This window comes from Ambystoma mexicanum, chromosome 4q (assembly GCF_040938575.1).
Source record: "Ambystoma mexicanum isolate Mex_15411 chromosome 4q, UKY_AmexF1_1, whole genome shotgun sequence".
NCBI lineage: Eukaryota > Metazoa > Chordata > Amphibia > Caudata > Ambystomatidae > Ambystoma > Ambystoma mexicanum.
In genome coordinates this window covers 1,094,479,406-1,094,503,819 of record NC_090928.1, presented here as the reverse complement: position 1 = coordinate 1,094,503,819, position 24,414 = coordinate 1,094,479,406, and the positions used below count along the sequence as shown (strand labels likewise).

The 24,414-nt window shown below is 44.6% G+C and overlaps 2 protein-coding genes and 1 long non-coding RNA gene across 4 annotated transcripts in view; 2 read left to right on the top strand and 1 right to left on the bottom strand.

Annotated features, from left to right (window-relative positions):
- Window positions 1-24,414, top strand: part of LOC138468205 (calpain-13-like) — a 606,636-nt gene that overhangs the window by 291,388 nt on the left and 290,834 nt on the right. The window lies entirely within an intron of this gene.
- LOC138468207 (uncharacterized) lies at window positions 1,869-3,570 on the bottom strand. Its single transcript, XR_011268223.1, has 2 exons — window positions 2,807-3,570; window positions 1,869-2,537 (listed from the first exon to the last, which is right to left on the bottom strand). It is a non-coding gene; the product is annotated as an uncharacterized lncRNA (long non-coding RNA).
- Window positions 11,200-16,425, top strand: LOC138468204 (uncharacterized). Its single transcript, XM_069608664.1, has 2 exons — window positions 11,200-15,487; window positions 15,757-16,425. The coding sequence occupies exon 1, from the start codon at window positions 12,272-12,274 to the stop codon at window positions 14,576-14,578; it is 2,307 nt and encodes a 768-aa protein (XP_069464765.1). The 5' UTR covers window positions 11,200-12,271; the 3' UTR covers window positions 14,579-15,487; window positions 15,757-16,425.

Below are 24,414 nucleotides of genomic sequence, written 5' to 3'. Positions count from 1 at the left end.
CTGTCATGTCAGAGGGAACACAAGATCTTCAGTGGCAGCCCCCATTCTGTGTAACACTCTACCTACCTACTGTCTGCTAAACAACATCCCTTTTTAGACTACAGAAAACTCTTAAAGTCATGGATATGTGTTAAAGACATATACCTTGTACTAAACTATCCTGTCTTTCCCACGCCCTGCTCTCTTGACATTGATCAATCTTCTTCATGTCAATGTCGCCCAATTATTTCTTTTCGACGGGCATTTAATAGGCTCTTGAATTAATAAATACATTAATTAATCAACTGAATAAATAAATGATAGTGATTACCAATGTCAATAAGATGAGAATGTTTGGGTTGTCCCATCTCTTCATCTACGATGCAGTGTTGATTTGAGGGTGGATAATGAACTCATGGCTGCATGGCTGCTTTTTATTCTTGTAATGAACTTCAGTAAAAATAAAGTCCTGAAAATCCCTGATATGCAAATTGTTTACTAAAGAGAAAGCCCTACCATCGGCTCCAATTTACACCAACCCAGAGTTCTATTCTATTGCACAGGCCCAATTAAGTGGTAAAAGGTTCTACTCTTTTGAAGCAACAACAAAAAGGCAGCATCCAAAGATTGCAGACCTGCTCTCAAATCTTCTTGACCTCTCCTCTGCTTTCGATATGGTGAACCACAACATACCGATCTCCCATCTGCGTGATAACCTGGGCATCACTGATCAGGCCTTGATGTGGCTAGCGTCCTTTCTCTCTGACCCTCCTTCCCAGGTGGAACTTTGGTCATTTCTCTCCGATATCACTCTCTCTACATGTGGTGTCACCCAGGGATCTAATCTATACCCCTGGATTTTCAATGTTATGTTATGTTATGGTAATTTATATATGGCGTGTTCACCCCAAGGTATCTTGGTGCTGAGAGAGAAGACCACAGCAAACAGGAAGCAGTACAGGATGAAAGACAATAGTTCGGAAAAGACGAGTCTGCAGGGCCTTCGACAAGCCAGATGATTAGGCAAAAGTTTAATGGTGGAAGGAAGGCTGTTCCACAGCAATGCCGCTGACACAGAGAAAGCGCCGCCAAACATTTGAGACTGGCGATAGAGGGGTACGCTGAGCATACCAGCAGAGGCTGATTGTAAAGGGCGATTGGGGACATATCACTCAAATTTGGTGGATAGGTACTCAGCACCTATACCATGCACAGCCAGAGGACCTTAAACTGAATATGTTGTGCCACGGGCAGCCAATGAATAGAGCGTAACACAGGGGTTATATGGGATCCATAGGTGGTACTGGTTGCTATCCTCCTCGCCAAATTCTGAAGATGTTGTAGCCTGCCTATCAGCCCCTTGGGTTGCGCCAAGTACAGGGAATTGTAGTAATCCAGCCTGCTAAGAATCATGGCTGCCACTACAGGAGGACGAAGTGATGCTGGAATCAAATGGAGCACTTTCCTCAATATTTTAAGATGAAAGTGACCCTGCTGACATACCAAGGCTACTTGGGCCATCAGGGAGAGATCATCTGACATGATCAGCCCAAAAACTTTTACCTTGGGTGAAGGCACGGGGAGAAGGCCAGAAAGAAGCAATCCACAGTGAAGGATCAGGAGGGGAAACCCACCACCAGCACCTCAGTCTTGTCCCGATTCAGCGAGTTATGGCTCATCCAGGTGGCATGTTACCAATGGCAAAAACAAAAGAAAGTAGAACTACTACCATCAAGGCTGCTACCCAATTCTTGTCAGTGAGTGAAACAAAAATGGAAATCGGGGAGCCTGATTGGATTTTGCTAAGGGAATGAATCCCTAGGTTCGTAACCCAAGAGTATGTCCAGAAAGAAGAAAGATCGAATAAGGAGACTCACACGTGTCAAAAGTTGTGAATGTAAAAAGTTTGTATTGAAATCAAACTCAAAGGAACACATTTGGAAACAATATATATGAGACAAATTTGTAAGGGTTGTAAACATAGAAGGTTTAAGTCAAAGAAAAAAACAACATCAAGGAAATACATTTAAAGAAACAATGTGTCAGAGACAAATTTCAGTAATCTAGACAATGAATAACTAAGTATACATTTAAAGAAACAATGTGTCAGAGACAAATTTCAGTAATCTAGACAATGAATAACTAACTAGAATATTTGAGAATATCAGAATAACATCTGAAGACAATATGCGAAAATAAATTTCGATGATCTAGACAGCTAATGGTTCTAGATTTAGGTCATGCTCCATGTGTGGTGCATGTATGAGTCAAAAAAGTTTGTGGGACCTGTAAGTATCTAGGTCCTGGAGTTGCTTCTATTCATGGAAGCATCTCATCTTGCAGGTGCCAACGTGACAGGGGGAACTCGGTCAGCTTATAAAGTCCAATTGCTGGCCTGTGAATGTCTGTTCAATAGATATTGGTCTAACATGTAAATCAATACAGCCCCCTTGCACATGGTACACGTTTCGGCGGGAGAGTTGTCCCATTAGCAAAAACTTCTGAGGGACACATTCTGTTCTACATGAACCGCCTTCATCAGGGCAAATAGAAGGCCCCTGTAGCAAGAGAATAAAGATAAAAAAACAAAGGAAGAAAAGAAAAAATCAATATAAATATCCTTGTGTGTCAAGATCCTAATTCTTTCTGGACATAACTGGGTCATAATCGTAGCAAACAATGTTAATTATGTACTGAATCGAGTGTTCGATTTCGTGAAGAGCCTAAATTTAGTAGGTGGGCAGGTCTGGAAGTAAATTTCGTAAATGCAAGAAAATGCAACTGTAAAAAACGTGTCTGGAGTGGTTGGAAGACATGCCTAACTCACCACAGACAACCTTGAAGAAAATCTCGCTGTAGGGCGGGCACTCCTTGTAGGTCGGGCCGGACAGGTCGCACTGGGGGTAGCCTGGTACGGTGGAAGAGTGGCTGGATTCAGTTCACAATATTGAATCCTGCCAGAAACATCATTCTGTGCTGGAAGGGCAAGGAAAAAGAAGGTATCATAGTGTTATCACATGTGTGTGTCGAGAAAAACTGCAACGGGTTCTGTGTGGTGTGCTAGGTTATGAGAAGTCGCCAAAAATGCAATCTGAAAGGAATGTCGTTTGTGACAGCATGAAGTCTGGTGCAGACTGTATACACTGCAGATAGAATATGGGTGGCTCCTATGGATGTGAGCTGAACGATTCTTAGGCGCCCGATATGAATATAGTGGGCGTGTAGTGAATTAATAATTAGAGCCAAAAATACCGGTTGAGTAGTGCCGGAGGCGCTTCCAATTCGGTGCTATTTAGTCGGAAATCTTCAGATTTCAAGCGTGCGATGCTTGTGGTCTGGCGGGCTGCTGCAGACTGAAAGCGTTCGTCTCGTAGGTGTGTTAAATACCCTGGAGGTGTGTTGGAGCTGACCAGTCGGCTCGCTGTACGTGTCGTGTCTTGATTGGTGAGTATCGCCGGGAATGCGGAACCGAGTGTAGAAGGTCCGCTGTGTGACCGGGCGGAATTCCCTGGATGAGTCGGAGCCAGGAGCACGAGAAAGAGAGGGCAGAAACCGGCGTGGAGCTCAAGATAAAACCCGATGGTAATGATCGGAGCGGCCACCGGACTGCGCAGAGTGGGGTCTTGAGATAGGGGGGCGCGCTCCGGCGTCCTCCACCGAAGAAATGTGCTCGGGTGAGTCAGGGTGAGCCGGTCGTCCGAATGAGGAAGAGTGCGAAGTAGACCATTACTTCTTTTTAATACGGAAAGATTTGTTGTTCATTAAGCCCCTGTTGTACCGAATCCAATCGATGGATCCACCTACTTTCAAGGTCTAGAAGTCTGCCTTGGATGTTGGGGCCGTTGCGCACTCTTTCGAGAACCCACCATTTGATGTCTTGGGTGGTGTGTTTTTTGTCCATATAATGTTGTACCAAAGGTGATGTTAGATTTTTACACCTGATCCGTGACCGGTGTTCAGAAATCCGTGTGCCGACGCTACGCGTGGTTTGCCCGACGTAGCGTAACTTGCAAGGGCATTCTATACAATAGACCACTTGGGTGGTTTTGCAATTCGAAATGTCTTTGAGCGTCCAAGTTTTGTATCCCACTTGGAAATGTTGAATTTTGGACGTGAATTGGCAAACCGAGCAAGACCCACATGGGTGGTGTCCTTTTAGTGGCCTTAGGTTCCACAGATTGCTTTGAGGTGGTCTCTTAGTGTACAAAGAGTGTACTAAATGCTCTCTAATGTTCCGTGCTCTCTTAAATGCAAATCGGGGTGATTGTTGGTCGGGAAGACATAGTCTGGCAATAGGCCAGTACTTGTGAATGATCTGTTTAACCTGAAAAGCATGCTGACCGTGTGTTATCACGCATGTGATTTGGTCTTGCGATTCCACTCTGGTTTTGGGGGTGAGGAGTGAGTCCCGACAGGTGAAGCGTGCCCTCTTCAAAGATCTGGATACTAACTTCCTGGGATACCCCCTTTCAATTAATCTATTGCTCAGTAACTCGGCATCATGGTAGAAGTCATGTAGGTCTGTGCAATTCCTGCGCAGACGAAGAAATTGTCCGTATGGTAAGTTTTCTTTAATGTGTTTGGGATGGTCACTCTGGAAGTGGAGGAGGGTGTTGCGATCAGTTGGTTTGCGAAAAGTGTTGCAAGTTAATCTGCCCTGATTGTGTCCAATCGTGAGGTCTAAAAAATTAATCCTGGTGTGGCTGCATTCCATTGTGAATTGTATGTCTATGCTGCAAGTATTCAGCCAGACAAAAAAGTTTTGTAATGTGTCCTCTGTTCCTTCCCATAGGCAAATGACGTCATCAATATATCGACGCCATTGTTTGATATTGTCTTTCCAGGGGTTGATCGTGTTGTAAATGAAATTCTTTTCAAATTTGGCCATAAATAAAATAGCTAGGCTTGGGGCGAATGCCGCCCCCATGGCTGTTCCCTTAATTTGCAAATAAAACTGTTTGTCAAATTCAAAGAAATTCTTACAGAGGGCAAGTGTCATTAGTTCAATGATAAATTCCGGTGGAGCCTTGGTCTCTCTATTAGTTTCGACAAGATATTCATATACGCAGTCAATCGCAGCTTGTTGCGGAATACTAGTGTATAACGACTTAATGTCAAAAGTCACCAACACATTTTTTTGAGGATCAAATGCTAAATTTTCGAACATCTGGATTGTATGCATCGTATCTCTAATGTAAGATTCTGTGGTGATGCTAATAGGTTTGAGGAAATGGTCCACAAACTTACATAGTGGCTCTAGAATGGATCCGCATCCTGACACAATGGGTCTGCCAGGAGGGTTGGTGGAATTTTTATGGATCTTGGGTAATGCGTATAGGCAGGGAGTTCTGCCTCCTGTAGTGTTCAGAAAGTCAGATTCCTTCTCCGTAATCCAATCTCTTTCGAGAGCAAAGGAGACCATCTCAGAAATTTCGACCTTCAGGTCCTTCGTGGGATCTTTTTTTAAAAGTTTGTAACTTTGTGTATCTTTGAGAAGGTCCATGACCATCTGGAAATATTGTTCAGATTTCATGATAACAATCCCGCCCCCTTTGTCTGCGGGTTTGATAACTAGCTCAGATTTTCTAGCTAGTTCGTATAGGGCTTCTCTTTCTGCTCGTGTAATATTTTGTTGTCTGTGGTTATGTTTTCTTTTACTCAGGCTTCTGAGGTCACGCAATACGCATCTCTCAAAAGTGAGAAGATCCGAGGGGACTTGATTCTCAGAGGGTGAGAAAGAAGACTTGGGATGTAACCCTGTGTCATTGGGATCTTCATTCGTTACATGTTCTTTGAAAAAAGTTCATAATCTGACGGTCCGTAAGAACCGACGTATCTCCATCTCAGTGTTGTACCAATCTGTGTTATCAGATGGTACAAAGGATAGGCCCTTCGTGAGGACTGAGATTTGTGTGGCAGTTAGTTGAGCATTGGCTAAATTGAAAATGGGTAGGACCTGATCGGCCATGTGGTTTATCTCCTCCGCCGTCTCGGACGTCTGTGTTGGCCTTGGAAACCTTGGTTCCAAGGTGGAGGGCCCCACCCCCCCCCCTCCTCCCCGTCCTAAAAAAGGGGGTTGGAAGGGTGGTGGTGGATAGTTATGTGGTTGGGCTTGGCCAAATGGGTTAAATGGATATGGATTATAATTAGAGTTGGAGTTACCGCTGGATGAGCTGTTACTTGATCCAGAGAAGGATACGCCCCTTCCCTTAGCTTTCTGGTTGCTTGACTGTGTTCCTCCTGATTGGTTCGATTTTTTGCAATATCCTTCTGTGGTATAGGGGTAAACTAATTCTGTTTTAAATTCTTGAATGTCTTTGTGTAGTTTATTAGTTTTTTTGTTTACCGTGTTTGTTTTGAAAATGGCAAATTGTTTGTTGATTGCTTCTATTTGATTTTTGGCGTCTGTTATAAGCGCGCTATTTGTGATTGTACAACAGCACAGAGAGTCAGCCAGGAACTCCAAAAGACATTAGATGACGAAGAGAGAAAATTCGCAAATAGCGCGCTTATAACAGACGCCAAAAATCAAATAGAAGCAATCAACAAACAATTTGCCATTTTCAAAACAAACACGGTAAACAAAAAAACTAATAAACTACACAAAGACATTCAAGAATTTAAAACAGAATTAGTTTACCCCTATACCACAGAAGGATATTGCAAAAAATCGAACCAATCAGGAGGAACACAGTCAAGCAACCAGAAAGCTAAGGGAAGGGGCGTATCCTTCTCTGGATCAAGTAACAGCTCATCCAGCGGTAACTCCAACTCTAATTATGATCCATATCCATTTAACCCATTTGGCCAAGCCCAACCACATAACTATCCACCACCACCCTTCCAACCCCCTTTTTTAGGACGGGGAGGAGGGGGGGGATGGGGCCCTCCACCTTGGAACCAAGGTTTCCAAGGCCAACACAGACGTCCGAGACGGCGGAGGAGATAAACCACATGGCCGATCAGGTCCTACCCATTTTCAATTTAGCCAATGCTCAACTAACTGCCACACAAATCTCAGTCCTCACGAAGGGCCTATCCTTTGTACCATCTGATAACACAGATTGGTACAACACTGAGATGGAGATACGTCGGTTCTTACGGACCGTCAGATTACGAACTTTTTTCAAAGAACATGTAACGAATGAAGATCCCAATGACACAGGGTTACATCCCAAGTCTTCTTTCTCACCCTCTGAGAATCAAGTCCCCTCGGATCTTCTCACTTTTGAGAGATGCGTATTGAGTGACCTCAGAAGCCTGAGTAAAAGAAAACATAACCGCAGACAACAAAATATTACACGAGCAGAAAGAGAAGCCCTATACGAACTAGCTAAAAAATCTGAGCTAGTTATCAAACCCGCAGACAAAGGGGGCGGGATTGTTATCATGAAATCTGAACAATATTTCCAGATGGTCATGGACCTTCTCAAAGATACACAAAGTTATAAACTTTTAAAAAAAGATCCCACGAAGGACCTGAAGGTCGAAATTTCTGAGATGGTCTCCTTTGCTCTCGAAAGAGATTGGATTACGGAGAAGGAATCTGACTTTCTGAACACTACAGGAGGCAGAACTCCCTGCCTATACGCATTACCCAAGATCCATAAAAATTCCACCAACCCTCCTGGCAGACCCATTGTGTCAGGATGCGGATCCATTCTAGAGCCACTATGTAAGTTTGTGGACCATTTCCTCAAACCTATTAGCATCACCACAGAATCTTACATTAGAGATACGATGCATACAATCCAGATGTTCGAAAATTTAGCATTTGATCCTCAAAAAAATGTGTTGGTGACTTTTGACATTAAGTCGTTATACACTAGTATTCCGCAACAAGCTGCGATTGACTGCGTATATGAATATCTTGTCGAAACTAATAGAGAGACCAAGGCTCCACCGGAATTTATCATTGAACTAATGACACTTGCCCTCTGTAAGAATTTCTTTGAATTTGACAAACAGTTTTATTTGCAAATTAAGGGAACAGCCATGGGGGCGGCATTCGCCCCAAGCCTAGCTATTTTATTTATGGCCAAATTTGAAAAGAATTTCATTTACAACACGATCAACCCCTGGAAAGACAATATCAAACAATGGCGTCGATATATTGATGACGTCATTTGCCTATGGGAAGGAACAGAGGACACATTACAAAACTTTTTTGTCTGGCTGAATACTTGCAGCATAGACATACAATTCACAATGGAATGCAGCCACACCAGGATTAATTTTTTAGACCTCACGATTGGACACAATCAGGGCAGATTAACTTGCAACACTTTTCGCAAACCAACTGATCGCAACACCCTCCTCCACTTCCAGAGTGACCATCCCAAACACATTAAAGAAAACTTACCATACGGACAATTTCTTCGTCTGCGCAGGAATTGCACAGACCTACATGACTTCTACCATGATGCCGAGTTACTGAGCAATAGATTAATTGAAAGGGGGTATCCCAGGAAGTTAGTATCCAGATCTTTGAAGAGGGCACGCTTCACCTGTCGGGACTCACTCCTCACCCCCAAAACCAGAGTGGAATCGCAAGACCAAATCACATGCGTGATAACACACGGTCAGCATGCTTTTCAGGTTAAACAGATCATTCACAAGTACTGGCCTATTGCCAGACTATGTCTTCCCGACCAACAATCACCCCGATTTGCATTTAAGAGAGCACGGAACATTAGAGAGCATTTAGTACACTCTTTGTACACTAAGAGACCACCTCAAAGCAATCTGTGGAACCTAAGGCCACTAAAAGGACACCACCCATGTGGGTCTTGCTCGGTTTGCCAATTCACGTCCAAAATTCAACATTTCCAAGTGGGATACAAAACTTGGACGCTCAAAGACATTTCGAATTGCAAAACCACCCAAGTGGTCTATTGTATAGAATGCCCTTGCAAGTTACGCTACGTCGGGCAAACCACGCGTAGCGTCGGCAGACGGATTTCTGAACACCGGTCACGGATCAGGGGTAAAAATCTAACATCACCTTTGGTACAACATTATATGGACAAAAAACACACCACCCAAGACATCAAATGGTGGGTTCTCGAAAGAGTGCGCAACGGCCCCAACATCCAAGGCAGACTTCTAGACCTTGAAAGTAGGTGGATCCATCGATTGGATTCGGTACAACAGGGGCTTAATGAACAACAAATCTTTCCGTATTAAAAAGAAGTAATGGTCTACTTCGCACTCTTCCTCATTCGGACGACCGGCTCACCCTGACTCACCCGAGCACATTTCTTCGGTGGAGGACGCCGGAGCGCGCCCCCCTATCTCGGGACCCCACTCTGCGCAGTCCGGTGGCCGCTCCGATCATTACCATCGGGTTTTATCTTGAGCTCCACGCCGGTTTCTGCCCTCTCTTTCTCGTGCTCCTGGCGCCGACTCATCCAGGGAATTCCGCCCGGTCACACAGCGGACCTTCTACACTCGGTTCCGCATTCCCGGCGATACTCACCAATCAAGACAAGACACGTACAGCGAGCCGACTGGTCAGCTCCAACACACCTCCAGGGTATTTAACACACCTACGAGACGAACGCTTTCAGTCTGCAGCAGCCCGCCAGACCACAAGCATCGCACGCTTGAAATCTGAAGATTTCCGACTAAATAGCACCGAATTGGAAGCGCCTCCGGCACTACTCAACCGGTATTTTTGGCTCTAATTATTAATTCACTACACGCCCACTATATTCATATCGGGCGCCTAAGAATCGTTCAGCTCACATCCATAGGAGCCACCCATATTCTATCTGCAGTGTATACAGTCTGCACCAGACTTCATGCTGTCACAAACGACATTCCTTTCAGATTGCATTTTTGGCGACTTCTCATAACCTAGCACACCACACAGAACCCGTTGCAGTTTTTCTCGACACACACATGTGATAACACTATGATACCTTCTTTTTCCTTGCCCTTCCAGCACAGAATGATGTTTCTGGCAGGATTCAATATTGTGAACTGAATCCAGCCACTCTTCCACCGTACCAGGCTACCCCCAGTGCGACCTGTCCGGCCCGACCTACAAGGAGTGCCCGCCCTACAGCGAGATTTTCTTCAAGGTTGTCTGTGGTGAGTTAGGCATGTCTTCCAACCACTCCAGACACGTTTTTTACAGTTGCATTTTCTTGCATTTACGAAATTTACTTCCAGACCTGCCCACCTACTAAATTTAGGCTCTTCACGAAATCGAACACTCGATTCAGTACATAATTAACATTTTTTGCTACGATTATGACCCAGTTATGTCCAGAAAGAATTAGGATCTTGACACACAAGGATATTTATATTGATTTTTTCTTTTCTTCCCTTGTTTTTTTATCTTTATTCTCTTGCTACAGGGGCCTTCTATTTGCCCTGATGAAGGCGGTTCATGTAGAACAGAATGTGTCCCTCAGAAGTTTTTGCTAATGGGACAACTCTCCCGCCGAAACGTGTACCATGTGCAAGGGGGCTGTATTGATTTACATGTTAGACCAATATCTATTGAACAGACATTCACAGGCCAGCAATTGGACTTTATAAGCTGACCGAGTTCCCCCTGTCACGTTGGCACCTGCAAGATGAGATGCTTCCATGAATAGAAGCAACTCCAGGACCTAGATACTTACAGGTCCCACAAACTTTTTTGACTCATACATGCACCACACATGGAGCATGACCTAAATCTAGAACCATTAGCTGTCTAGATCATCGAAATTTATTTTCGCATATTGTCTTCAGATGTTATTCTGATATTCTCAAATATTCTAGTTAGTTATTCATTGTCTAGATTACTGAAATTTGTCTCTGACACATTGTTTCTTTAAATGTATACTTAGTTATTCATTGTCTAGATTACTGAAATTTGTCTCTGACACATTGTTTCTTTAAATGTATTTCCTTGATGTTGTTTTTTTCTTTGACTTAAACCTTCTATGTTTACAACCCTTTCAAATTTGTCTCATATATATTGTTTCCAAATGTGTTCCTTTGAGTTTGATTTCAATACAAACTTTTTACATTCACAACTTTTGACACGTGTGAGTCTCCTTATTCGATCTTTCTTCTTTCTGGACATACTCTTGGGTTACGAACCTAGGGATTCATTCCCTTAGCAAAATCCAATCAGGCTCCCCGATTTCCATTTTTGTTTCACTCACTGACAAGAATTGGGTAGCAGCCTTGATGGTAGTAGTTCTACTTTCTTTTGTTTTTGTATTTTCTGTGCCTGAGTCTGCTACCTGTCACCCTGGGCACACCGAAATCCTTAGAATATATATTTCCACTTTGACAACCTTAGGTTGGTCTTTCGGTTTGGTGACCCTGGGTACACAACCTTGAAGACCGAATAAACAAATTTGGCCACAGTGCTACCCTTCACAACACTGTCCAAGAAATAACCCTTGTTCAGTGCACACAATCTGGGCAACCTTTAACCTTGACTTATATGTAGACAGAATCTCACTCTGAGAGGGTGGGCACTCCCCAATAGTCCACCACACAATAAATCAGGTGCATATAAAGGCAGAAAGTGCCACTCTAAGTTAAACAGAGGAACAGACATCAGATCTGTTATCAGGACCATCCTTCTTTGATCCCACTGGGCCCAATATATCTGGGCCCCCTACAAGCACAGGAGACGACCTCCTGAAACTCAAAAAAAAGGTATTCAGGACTGAACTACATGGTCATTTCTTGAAGGAGTATTTACGGGCTAGTATTATCCCGACGGGATTAGTTGTTAGGAACGAACCTTGTTTGTTCCTTGAGGACAAAGAATATACTACAAACTTCAGCTACATTGCAACCAAATGTAGCAGGGACCTAATGGTCCTTACAATCACAACAGCACAGAGAGTCAGCCAGGAACTCCAAAAGACATTAGATGACGAAGAGAGAAAATTCGCAAATAGCGCGCTTATAACAGACGCCAAAAATCAAATAGAAGCAATCAACAAACAATTTGCCATTTTCAAAACAAACACGGTAAACAAAAAAACTAATAAACTACACAAAGACATTCAAGAATTTAAAACAGAATTAGTTTACCCCTATACCACAGAAGGATATTGCAAAAAATCGAACCAATCAGGAGGAACACAGTCAAGCAACCAGAAAGCTAAGGGAAGGGGCGTATCCTTCTCTGGATCAAGTAACAGCTCATCCAGCGGTAACTCCAACTCTAATTATAATCCATATCCATTTAACCCATTTGGCCAAGCCCAACCACATAACTATCCACCACCACCCTTCCAACCCCCTTTTTTAGGACGGGGAGGAGGGGGGGATGGGGCCCTCCACCTTGGAACCAAGGTTTCCAAGGCCAACACAGACGTCCGAGACGGCGGAGGAGATAAACCACATGGCCGATCAGGTCCTACCCATTTTCAATTTAGCCAATGCTCAACTAACTGCCACACAAATCTCAGTCCTCACGAAGGGCCTATCCTTTGTACCATCTGATAACACAGATTGGTACAACACTGAGATGGAGATACGTCGGTTCTTACGGACCGTCAGATTACGAACTTTTTTCAAAGAACATGTAACGAATGAAGATCCCAATGACACAGGGTTACATCCCAAGTCTTCTTTCTCACCCTCTGAGAATCAAGTCCCCTCGGATCTTCTCACTTTTGAGAGATGCGTATTGCGTGACCTCAGAAGCCTGAGTAAAAGAAAACATAACCACAGACAACAAAATATTACACGAGCAGAAAGAGAAGGCCTATACGAACTAGCTAAAAAATCTGAGCTAGTTATCAAACCCGCAGACAAAGGGGGCGGGATTGTTATCATGAAATCTGAACAATATTTCCAGATGGTCATGGACCTTCTCAAAGATACACAAAGTTACAAACTTTTAAAAAAAGATCCCACGAAGGACCTGAAGGTCGAAATTTCTGAGATGGTCTCCTTTGCTCTCGAAAGAGATTGGATTACGGAGAAGGAATCTGACTTTCTGAACACTACAGGAGGCAGAACTCCCTGCCTATACGCATTACCCAAGATCCATAAAAATTCCAACAACCCTCCTGGCAGACCCATTGTGTCAGGATGCGGATCCATTCTAGAGCCACTATGTAAGTTTGTGGACCATTTCCTCAAACCTATTAGCATCACCACAGAATCTTACATTAGAGATACGATGCATACAATCCAGATGTTCGAAAATTTAGCATTTGATCCTCAAAAAAATGTGTTGGTGACTTTTGACATTAAGTCGTTATACACTAGTATTCCGCAACAAGCTGCGATTGACTGCGTATATGAATATCTTGTCGAAACTAATAGAGAGACCAAGGCTCCACCGGAATTTATCATTGAACTAATGACACTTGCCCTCTGTAAGAATTTCTTTGAATTTGACAAACAGTTTTATTTGCAAATTAAGGGAACAGCCATGGGGGCGGCATTCGCCCCAAGCCTAGCTATTTTATTTATGGCCAAATTTGAAAAGAACTTCATTTACAACACGATCAACCCCTGGAAAGACAATATCAAACAATGGCGTCGATATATTGATGACGTTATTTGCCTATGGGAAGGAACAGAGCACACATTACAAAACTTTTTTGTCTGGCTGAATACTTGCAGCATAGACATACAATTCACAATGGAATGCAGCCACACCAGGATTAATTTTTTAGACCTCACGATTGGACACAATCAGGGCAGATTAACTTGCAACACTTTTCGCAAACCAACTGATCACAACACCCTCCTCCACTTCCAGAGTGACCATCCCAAACACATTAAAGAAAACTTACCATACGGACAATTTCTTCGTCTGCGCAGGAATTGCACAGACCTACATGACTTCTACCATGATGCCGAGTTACTGAGCAATAGATTAATTGAAAGGGGGTATCCCAGGAAGTTAGTATCCAGATCTTTGAAGAGGGCACGCTTCACCTGTCGGGACTCACTCCTCACCCCCAAAACCAGAGTGGAATCGCAAGACCAAATCACATGCGTGATAACACACGGTCAGCATGCTTTTCAGGTTAAACAGATCATTCACAAGTACTGGCCTATTGCCAGACTATGTCTTCCCGACCAACAATCACCCCGATTTGCATTTAAGAGAGCACGGAACATTAGAGAGCATTTAGTACACTCTTTGTACACTAAGAGACCACCTCAAAGCAATCTGTGGAACCTAAGGCCACTAAAAGGACACCACCCATGTGGGTCTTGCTCGGTTTGCCAATTCACGTCCAAAATTCAACATTTCCAAGTGGGATACAAAACTTGGACGCTCAAAGACATTTCGAATTGCAAAACCACCCAAGTGGTCTATTGTATAGAATGCCCTTGCAAGTTACGCTACGTCGGGCAAACCACGCGTAGCGTCGGCACACGGATTTCTGAACACCGGTCACGGATCAGGTGTAAAAATCTAACATCACCTTTGGTACAACATTATATGGACAAAAAACACACCACCCAAGACATCAAATGGTGGGTTCTCGAAAGAGTGCGCAACGGCCCCAACATCCAAGGCAGACTTCTAGACCTTGAAAGTAGGTGGATCCATCGATTGGATTCGGTACAACAGGGGCTTAATGAACAACAAATCTTTCCGTATTAAAAAGAAGTAATGGTCTACTTCGCACTCTTCCTCATTCGGACGACCGGCTCACCCTGACTCACCCGAGCACATTTCTTCGGTGGAGGACGCCGGAGCGCGCCCCCCTATCTCGGGACCCCACTCTGCGCAGTCCGGTGGCCGCTCCGATCATTACCATCGGGTTTTATCTTGAGCTCCACGCCGGTTTCTGCCCTCTCTTTCTCGTGCTCCTGGCTCCGACTCATCCAGGGAATTCCGCCCGGTCACACAGCGGACCTTCTACACTCGGTTCCGCATTCCCGGCGATACTCACCAATCAAGACACGACACGTACAGCGAGCCGACTGGTCAGCTCCAACACACCTCCAGGGTATTTAACACACCTACGAGACGAACGCTTTCAGTCTGCAGCAGCCCGCCAGACCACAAGCATCGCACGCTTGAAATCTGAAGATTTCCGACTAAATAGCACCGAATTGGAAGCGCCTCCGGCACTACTCAACCGGTATTTTTGGCTCTAATTATTAATTCACTACACGCCCACTATATTCATATCGGGCGCCTAAGAATCGTTCAGCTCACATCCATAGGAGCCACCCATATTCTATCTGCAGTGTATACAGTCTGCACCAGACTTCATGCTGTCACAAACGACATTCCTTTCAGATTGCATTTTTGGCGACTTCTCATAACCTAGCACACCACACAGAACCCGTTGCAGTTTTTCTCGACACACACATGTGATAACACTATGATACCTTCTTTTTCCTTGCCCTTCCAGCACAGAATGATGTTTCTGGCAGGATTCAATATTGTGAACTGAATCCAGCCACTCTTCCACCGTACCAGGCTACCCCCAGTGCGACCTGTCCGGCCCGACCTACAAGGAGTGCCCGCCCTACAGCGAGATTTTCTTCAAGGTTGTCTGTGGTGAGTTAGGCATGTCTTCCAACCACTCCAGACACGTTTTTTACAGTTGCATTTTCTTGCATTTACGAAATTTACTTCCAGACCTGCCCACCTACTAAATTTAGGCTCTTCACGAAATCGAACACTCGATTCAGTACATAATTAACATTGTTTGCTACGATTATGACCCAGTTATGTCCAGAAAGAATTAGGATCTTGACACACAAGGATATTTATATTGATTTTTTCTTTTCTTCCTTTGTTTTTTTATCTTTATTCTCTTGCTACAGGGGCCTTCTATTTGCCCTGATGAAGGCGGTTCATGTAGAACAGAATGTGTCCCTCAGAAGTTTTTGCTAATGGGACAACTCTCCCGCCGAAACGTGTACCATGTGCAAGGGGGCTGTATTGATTTACATGTTAGACCAATATCTATTGAACAGACATTCACAGGCCAGCAATTGGACTTTATAAGCTGACCGAGTTCCCCCTGTCACGTTGGCACCTGCAAGATGAGATGCTTCCATGAATAGAAGCAACTCCAGGACCTAGATACTTACAGGTCCCACAAACTTTTTTGACTCATACATGCACCACACATGGAGCATGACCTAAATCTAGAACCATTAGCTGTCTAGATCATCGAAATTTATTTTCGCATATTGTCTTCAGATGTTATTCTGATATTCTCAAATATTCTAGTTAGTTATTCATTGTCTAGATTACTGAAATTTGTCTCTGACACATTGTTTCTTTAAATGTATACTTAGTTATTCATTGTCTAGATTACTGAAATTTGTCTCTGACACATTGTTTCTTTAAATGTATTTCCTTGATGTTGTTTTTTTCTTTGACTTAAACCTTCTATGTTTACAACCCTTACAAATTTGTCTCATATATATTGTTTCCAAATGTGTTCCTTTGAGTTTGATTTCAATACAAACTTTTTACATTCACAACTTTTGACACGTGTGAGTCTCCTTATTCGATCTTTCTTCTTTCTGGACATACTCTTGGGTTACGAACCTAGGGATTCATTCCCTTAGCAAAATCCAATCAGGCTCCCCGATTTCCATTTTTGTTTCACTCACTGACAAGAATTGGGTAGCAGCCTTGATGGTAGTAGTTCTACTTTCTTTTGTTTTTGTATTTTCTGTGCCTGAGTCTGCTACCTGTCACCCTGGGCACACCGAAATCCTTAGAATATATGTTACCAATGGCAGTCAGGCATTTATAAAGGCCTGCGGACACCCCAGCCGGATCCAGATCTAAATGGATCAGCAGCTGGGTATCGTCCGCGTATGAATAGCACCTGATGCCGAGGGAGCGAATGGGGTGAACCAGCAGAAAGATGTAGATATTAAAAAGAATAGGGAACAAGGCAGAGCCCTGGGGGACACCACAACTGAGATGTGAGGGTTTAGAAAAGAAAGGTGGCAAGGAAAGAATTTGAGATTTGTCAGCCAAGAAGGAGCCAAAGCAGGTCAGAACCTGGTCTGAAACACCAATCTGGGCCAGGCGCATGAGCAGGATGGCATGATCGACGGTGTCAAATGCTGCTGAAAGGTCTAAACGAATCAGGGCTCTGACACTGCACTGATCAACTAGCCTGGTCATATCGTCCTGCACAGAGACAATAACACTTTCTGTTCCCCTGCCAGAGCAAAAACAAGACTGGGTCGGGTCAAGCATCCTGGATGACTCCAAAAAGGAAGACAGTAGCGGAGAAACCAGTGACTCAAGAAGTTTCATGAGACAAGAGAAGAGAGAATGGGACGGAAATTAGAAGGAAGAGATGGTCCAAGGACGGTTTCTTAAGAAGAGGGATAAAAAGAGCGGGCTTAAGTTCAGCCGGGACAATACCCGACTGACAGGAGAGATTGATGCAATTTTAATATCCCCTAAAAGGTCGGCAGATAATTGTGTCATCACTCTGAGTGGGAGTGGATCTGCAGGGGAGCAGGACTCAGTCTTAAGCAGAGCTTTAGAGAGCATATCTTCAGAGAAAGGAGGGAAAAGTGACCAAGACAAATCAGAGGGAGCAGTATCTTCAAAACTAAGCTGATTATCAAGATGGGAGGTGAGGGTCGGAGAGGCAAGACTGTCTACATGGCTCCTCTGGCCCACATGATCTTTGCCTTCACCTCCAACTTTCAATGTTATGTGGATGACAAACAGCTCTTGTTGAGGCTACCCATTGCCTCTTCTTCCTCCTCGCTCATTCCTGACTGTCCACAATTCAGTCCTGGTGTGCTGCTAATGATTTGTGCCTTAATGTCAGTAAGATCATCCTCATTGGGACCCCTGCCCCCACTTTCCCACTATCCGTCTGGCCGGCCTCCCTTGGTCCTGCATCCTCACCCACCAGAGAAGCAAGAAATCTGGGTGTCATCTTCGACTCTACTCTCTCCTTCGCTTCTCACATCTCTGACAGCTCCAAAAAGTACCACTGTCAACTGCACCTCAGAGGTATTCTACCTTTTCTCACCTTCCCCCAGAGGCCCACTGTCTCCAGAGCCCGGGTTCTCTCCACGTTGGACTACTGCAACAGTCTCTTTCTCAATCGTCCTACTCTCTGCCCGCTTCAACTTATCCAGAACAGAACCGCAAGACTTATCCTTGGCCTCATGCCCAGGGAGCTTATCTCCAGCTCTGAAATCCCACAACAGGCTCTCCATGCCTGCAAGGATAAAGCTCAAGTCCCTCTGCATAGTCCACAAGGCCTTCTGGGGCCGAACTATCTCTAGCATTCTCTTCCTAAATATTCAACATCTAGAGCCCTCTGCTCAGCCTCCTCCAACTCTCTGCGGGTGAGCTGCTTATCCAAACAGAGATTTGGTGGTAGATCCTTATCCTCTGCAGGTACCTCCCTCTGGAACAGCCTCCCTGCCTCTCTCTGTCTTGAGCCGGACCTCCTTAAATTCCGGAAACTCCTCAAGGCCTTCTTGTTTCTTCCTCTTTCTCTCTCCCTATCCACTGCTAACCTCCCTTCTCTCCTGCTTCCCTCCTTCTTTCTCTTCCCCAACCTGCTCAGTTTGCTCACTGGTCTCCTGGTGCACCTCCAGAGCCTCACAGGTCCCAAGCTCCCCCTCCAGTCCTGCACTTGCCTCCGTCCTCTGCACTCTGCTTAGCACTAATGCACTCGGAATACGTTCCAGGAGAGGGCAACCTTCTGCAATTACCCAGGCCCCTACTAGACTGGGCACCCTTTTCCACATCCGACCCCCTCGCACTTCCTTTCTGTGCACTTGCACGACCTTCACTGTACTAAGCCTAACAATATTGTCTGTCCAGTCCTCCTCTGTCTCCCTTCCCCATCTTAGTTGTGCCTTATATACTCAAGCATAGATGCATTAGTGATCCCTACCACTAATCAATCTGTAATGTCGCCAGGCCTAGTATGGCAGCTTATTGTTCTGTGTTTCCTTTCCCCTCGCCCCTTCTCTCCCTACTGTTTGTCATGCACTGACTAGTCGTTAGGCATAGTAGTATAGTTTATTGATTGTATGTTCCTATCCTTCTCTCCCCCGCCCACTCTCTCTGTCCTTCCTGTCATGCACTTGCACTAGTAGAAATGCCTCCTGCCTAGTATGCTTGTCATTTTGATGAGATCATTCGGAAACTTCAAGGCCTAAGAATGACGACTGTATTCCCTTGTTCCTTTCCCACCTTGAAGCCCTTTGAAGCCCTTCACTTGTGTATAAGCGCTCTACAAATAAACAAATACAATTACAATTGCACTAGAAATGTGGAATTAGAGCAGTATCTTTCCTCTTCTGGTTTACTTCGCCATTACAGCCAACTTTACAGAAGTGAAATTGGCGGGGAACCACCTGAGCCACATTAATATGTTCAAAAACAGCTCCCTGAAATCTCTTCTTGCACACTTTAAAGGATCCCAAGTACATCACTCAAGGAATAATTGGAGATCTGGTACATTCAAAACAAGTATTGCTAATGGCAAAGTTACTATGTTGGTAGATGTGAGCCTGGCTGGGACCAACAGTATTTAAATCAAACTGTTGTTGGTTTAGGGGTTGCATGTGGGTGAAATGATTCCATGATTGACCCATATAAAGTAGTGCAAGGCAAGTTTGAGCTGTCCGACCCATGGGAGTTTCCAGAGAGGAAAACTAAGAGGTTCAGAGAGGATTACTGTACATGTGCAAGCTAGGAAAAGTTGGAAGACAACGCCATCAAACCATTGGTGGAATCCCAAATGTATTCCCTACTTCTGTTATTATTTATTTATTTTACAATGTTTATAATTTGTGCATCAGATCCAGAGGTATCGAAGCGCAGAACATAACTTCAAAATAGTATAGAGTAGTTCAATAGAGCAACATTTAGGAAAATAAATAGGTTTTCAACTTTTTTCTAAATATCAACCAGGATGGAGCTAGCCTTAGATCAGTGGGAAGATTGTTCCAGAAGCATGGAATATGAAATGAGCATGCTTGTTAGCAAGTTATAGCCAGATTGAATTGAATTGTTTCAGAGTGCGAAAAGGCAAGGGAGTGGAACAAGGGAGAACAAAACCACGATCTTAATAGGCCCAGTGAAATTGAGAAAGCACAAGTGCACGGGAGAGGAAACGAGAAACGTGCATGGGATGGGGGAGAGGTGGAATAGTGCTGAGTAAAGGAATGAGAAATACAGAGGGTGTGTCAGATATGTGCAGAAAAACAGGGGGGGATATGTAGGGTTGCAGATGCAGACCCCAGTGCAAGAGTTTGCCAGGAAGCAGTGCAGGTGGGTGGCAGGATGAGGAGGTCTCTGGGCCCGAAAGTCAGAGGGTGACCAGGTGCACAGTGCTGAGACAGAACAGATCAGCAGGGGAGAGGAGGAGAGAAGACAGAAGCAAAGAGGAAGGTCTTGAGGTGCTTCCAGAACCAGAGATGATTCTCCTCAAGTTTCAGAGTGACAGGGAGGCTGTTCCAGAGGGAGGTCCCTGCCAAAGACAGATATATACTCCCAGTTAGTTTCTTTGAAAAATACCTGACCCTGAGGGAGTTAGAGGTAGAGGAGTGAAGAGCTCTGGAGAGACGGTATTTACAGAGGGAGAGCTGAAGGTATTTTGGGCCCAGGCCCCAGAAAGCCTTGAGGCTAATGACAAGTCACGCCTTCCTGTTCTGGATAAGTTGCAAAGGGCGGAGAGTAGAGGCAGATAGATTTAGAAAGAGGCTTTTGCAATAGTCCAACCAATAGAGAAGCAGAGCTCGAGCGACAGTGAGCTTCTGGGGGAAAGAGAGAAAAGGCAGAATACCTCTGAGGAGGTGCAGTAGGAAGTTTGACTTGTTAGAGACATCTGAAATGTGGGCAGAGAAGGAAAAGCGTGGAATCAAAGATGACCCAGAGGTTCTTAGCCTTGCAGGTGGGGGTAGGAGGAGGGCCAATGGAGGCTACCCAGAGAGTGACGAGAAAGGAGGGTGAAGGTGTGCCAATGAGGAGGATCCCCATCTTTCTGGCATTCAGGCAGAGATCATTGGTGGCACACCAATCCTGAATGGCAGATAAGCAGTCAGAGATGAGAGAAGGAGACGAGGTGGCCAGGGGAAGCCTGAAAATGAGTTGAGTGTCATTCGCATAGCACTGGAAATTAGAGCAGAAAATGGCAATGCAGTGGGCGAGAGTTGCCAAGTATTGGTTGAACAGCAAGTGTGAGAGGTTAGACCCCTGGGGAACACCACGGGTAGAAAGGGAGATAGAAGAAAGGAAGGTCCAAGTTGTACCTGGGAGAGTCAATCAGAGAGGAAAGAGGTCAGCAAGGCCAGAGCCTGATCGGTGATAACAAGGTTGCCATGGAAATAGTTGAGCAGGATGGTATAGTTAACCGTGTCGAAGGCAGAGGAGAGATTGAGTACGATGAGGACAGAGGGGGTATTAGAGTCAAGGTTGTAGAGCAGATCTTCACAGATGTTCAGAAGAGAGGTTTCTGTGCTTCTGACCACTCTAAGGCCAGACTGATGGTCATGGAGACAAGCAACAGAATCAGAGTGAAGGCTGAGCAGTGAGATGAAAAGCTTTTCCAGAAGTTTGTCCAGAAAAGGAGTGATGGAGATCGGGCGATAGTTAGCTGGGCAAGAAAGGTCATATGTGGGTTTTTCGACAAGAGGGTGCACAAGAGAGTGCTTCAGAGGGGAGGGGAAGGCCCCTGAGGCAAAGGAGTGGTTGCAGAAATCAGCCAGGGCAGGAGCAAGGCTGTCAATGTGGTCCTTGATGGTTTTGGAAGAACAGGGGAGAAACCTGTATTGATGAGACTCCCATAGATCACACTTGTCTAGAGACCTTGTCAGGGGGAAAAAGAGGAAAGGACGAGAAAGTGGGAGCGGGGTGGCTGTCGGAGGGCCAGAGTTAACAGAGGGAGAGGTGAGGAGAGGGGGAGGGGAGGAGAGAGTGGTCAGATGTCCAAGGGCCATGCAATGGGCCTGGGAGGTGACAAGAGAGGTAGAGACTGCAGCAGGGTTGGCCAGATCTTTGCAGATTTGAAAGAGTTCGGCCAAGTTATTAAATGCCAAGAGACACAGGCTTGGATGTGGGCACTCTTTTTAGTGTGGAAGTGTCTGTCTTGCCTTTGGAGCAGGTGACAGGCCAGTTTGTCAGAGGATGAACAAGAAGCCCTCTATTTCCTCTCATCCACCCTACACTTACGTTTAAGTGTAGCTAGGACAGAGTCATACCAAGAATTACAGGTTCTCAACTGATGCTGCCATTGCAAAAGGCCTTGTTAGCGACCCTAGTCCACATCCTTTTCCTACACCCTTTGATTTATTAAATAAGGTAAAACTGTCCAAAATGCTTGATCTGATATGAAGGGCTACTTGGCCAAGCAGTTAACAACATTTCAGATTGTGTTCAGTGTTGTCAAAATCATTTGCTCTTTGTCAGCCAGCTCAGCTCAGAATGTCCCCTATTCCAACTTGGTGGGAGATGTATTAGACTAGGGAAAGCCCTGGACTGTTTAACTTATTTGCACTGGATATGTGCTGGATATGCACTGGATATGTGCTGGATATGCACTGGATGTAAACTGGATATGTCAGTAGTATAACCTGTTTGTGCTCCATCCAGGAGGTCTACATGATCTGGGAATGCCAGTCTTAAACCAGATGTGGTAAATCCACACCCTCAATTTGATTTAAGTTTGCTATATGAAACGCCCACTCAATGTATTCACTTAATCAGTCTTTCCACTAAAAGTCACAAACAGTTCATTGGAAGTACAGAATGTATCTAGACATCTAAAATAAATCCAGTCCTGCAGACATTGACGGTATGAATGGTTACCATCTGAAGAGGATGGAAAGCAAAATTCGGCATGAAAAACAAAATATTGATTTACATGGCCAGATGATGGAATTTTAAGGCAAACTTCAAAGCCAGGGAATGCCCTTATCTGCAAGAAACCTTCAGGAAGGCCTCTGATTCACAAAACTCCACACCTCACAGAGCCTTGATCCTATGGCAATGCTTAGCAAAAAACTCACTTTTGCCAAAAGTATTTACTAAGGGAATATTTTCCAGAAGTACTCAATGTTCAGACTGCCACATGGCAAGCACAACAGGTAACTACCAGGGAGGAATTGGAGAATGAGATGCAGGTCTCTGATTCCCAAATCTATGGAGAGGTCAACTAACCAAAGATGATACCTGAGAACCATCCCCCATTACTCTCTAAATACATGAATTGAAGCTCACTAATCTAATAGAGTGGGATCAATCAACATGTCAGGCACTGTGCAGACAAGCAGCAGAAACTATTCTGGTTACTATTGCCCCTGCTTCAGCCATTCTCTTTCCCCACTGCAATTCAGATACTAACCGCCTGCAAAATGTGCCCCCGTAGTTCAAACGGCAGCATTTAAAAGGGAAACAGCAAACGCGAAATAAAAAGGTATGAGTATAGCCCGTGTTCTTTGCTCATACCTTTTTCATTCGCGTTTGCTGTTTACCTTTTAAATGCTGACTTTTTCTGTGAATTACATTTTTCATCCGTCAGTTATGTGTCAACAATCACGGTGCTGCCGGCCTTGCAGACTCTACCGGCCGGAATTACAGGTGCTGCGGTGGAGGGGTGCGGGGCTGCTCGGAGACAGGGCCGTACATTTTGATTGGCACGGAGCATTTACTTTCTAGCATGGGCGCGCATCTGCTCTCACACTGCTAGCTTGAGAAAAAACAGACTAATCGATTCCCGAAGGTTAGGATCGTATGTTGGGATTAGATAGCGTGTGCGTAAAGAACCTTGCGGCTACTCAGCTTCAAATAGTTTTATTAGAATGGCAGTTGGGTGAGGGATTCTGGTGCAGCAGGAGCACCAGAATTGCACGACCTAACGATTTTGCACTCGTTCCGCCGGTTGTCCATACATTGCTTGTTTGAGCTTGCCTGCCCTCATGTTTACCCGTCTCCCAATTGAAATACTTGTGAGCATGTGGGGCATGCCGGAGTGAGTTCACTGCCTATTCTGTGGCTGTTCTTTGCTCATGTACCGAAAGTCCAAATCTGCGTGTCACGGTTTGCTGCAGGAAAATGCAGATTTCCAACGAGCACAGCCTTACCAGATCCCCTACAGATTTAAGAAATCTGCATATTTTGAAATGTTTGCACGGTTTCACCGGACTTCCACTCTTTAATTAGGGAATTATTGACTCGGCAGAAGTATGAACAATATTTATAAACGTTTTATGTACAGTTGGACTGCCTTTACGTTGATTGTGTATAGCCTGGGAACTTATGTCAACACACTGTGTATGCAGCTGTATACCTGTGCTCTTCCTTCCCAGGACACCCTGCAGTACAACCATGTGTGTGTGTGTGATAAATGTGTTGTATTCTGGTGGGAGTGCGAATGGTAAATAAAATACATTGGGGAAGATCATTAAACAAAATGAGACTTGGTAAAGAAACCGCATACATCTGTAAAATTCCTTAAGACTAATGACAGT

What these genes read in the sequence shown, in the direction of transcription:
- LOC138468204 (XM_069608664.1), top strand. Translation starts at nt 12,272, where the DNA reads ATGGGGCCCTCCACCTTGGAACCAAGGTTTCCAAGGCCAACACAGACG.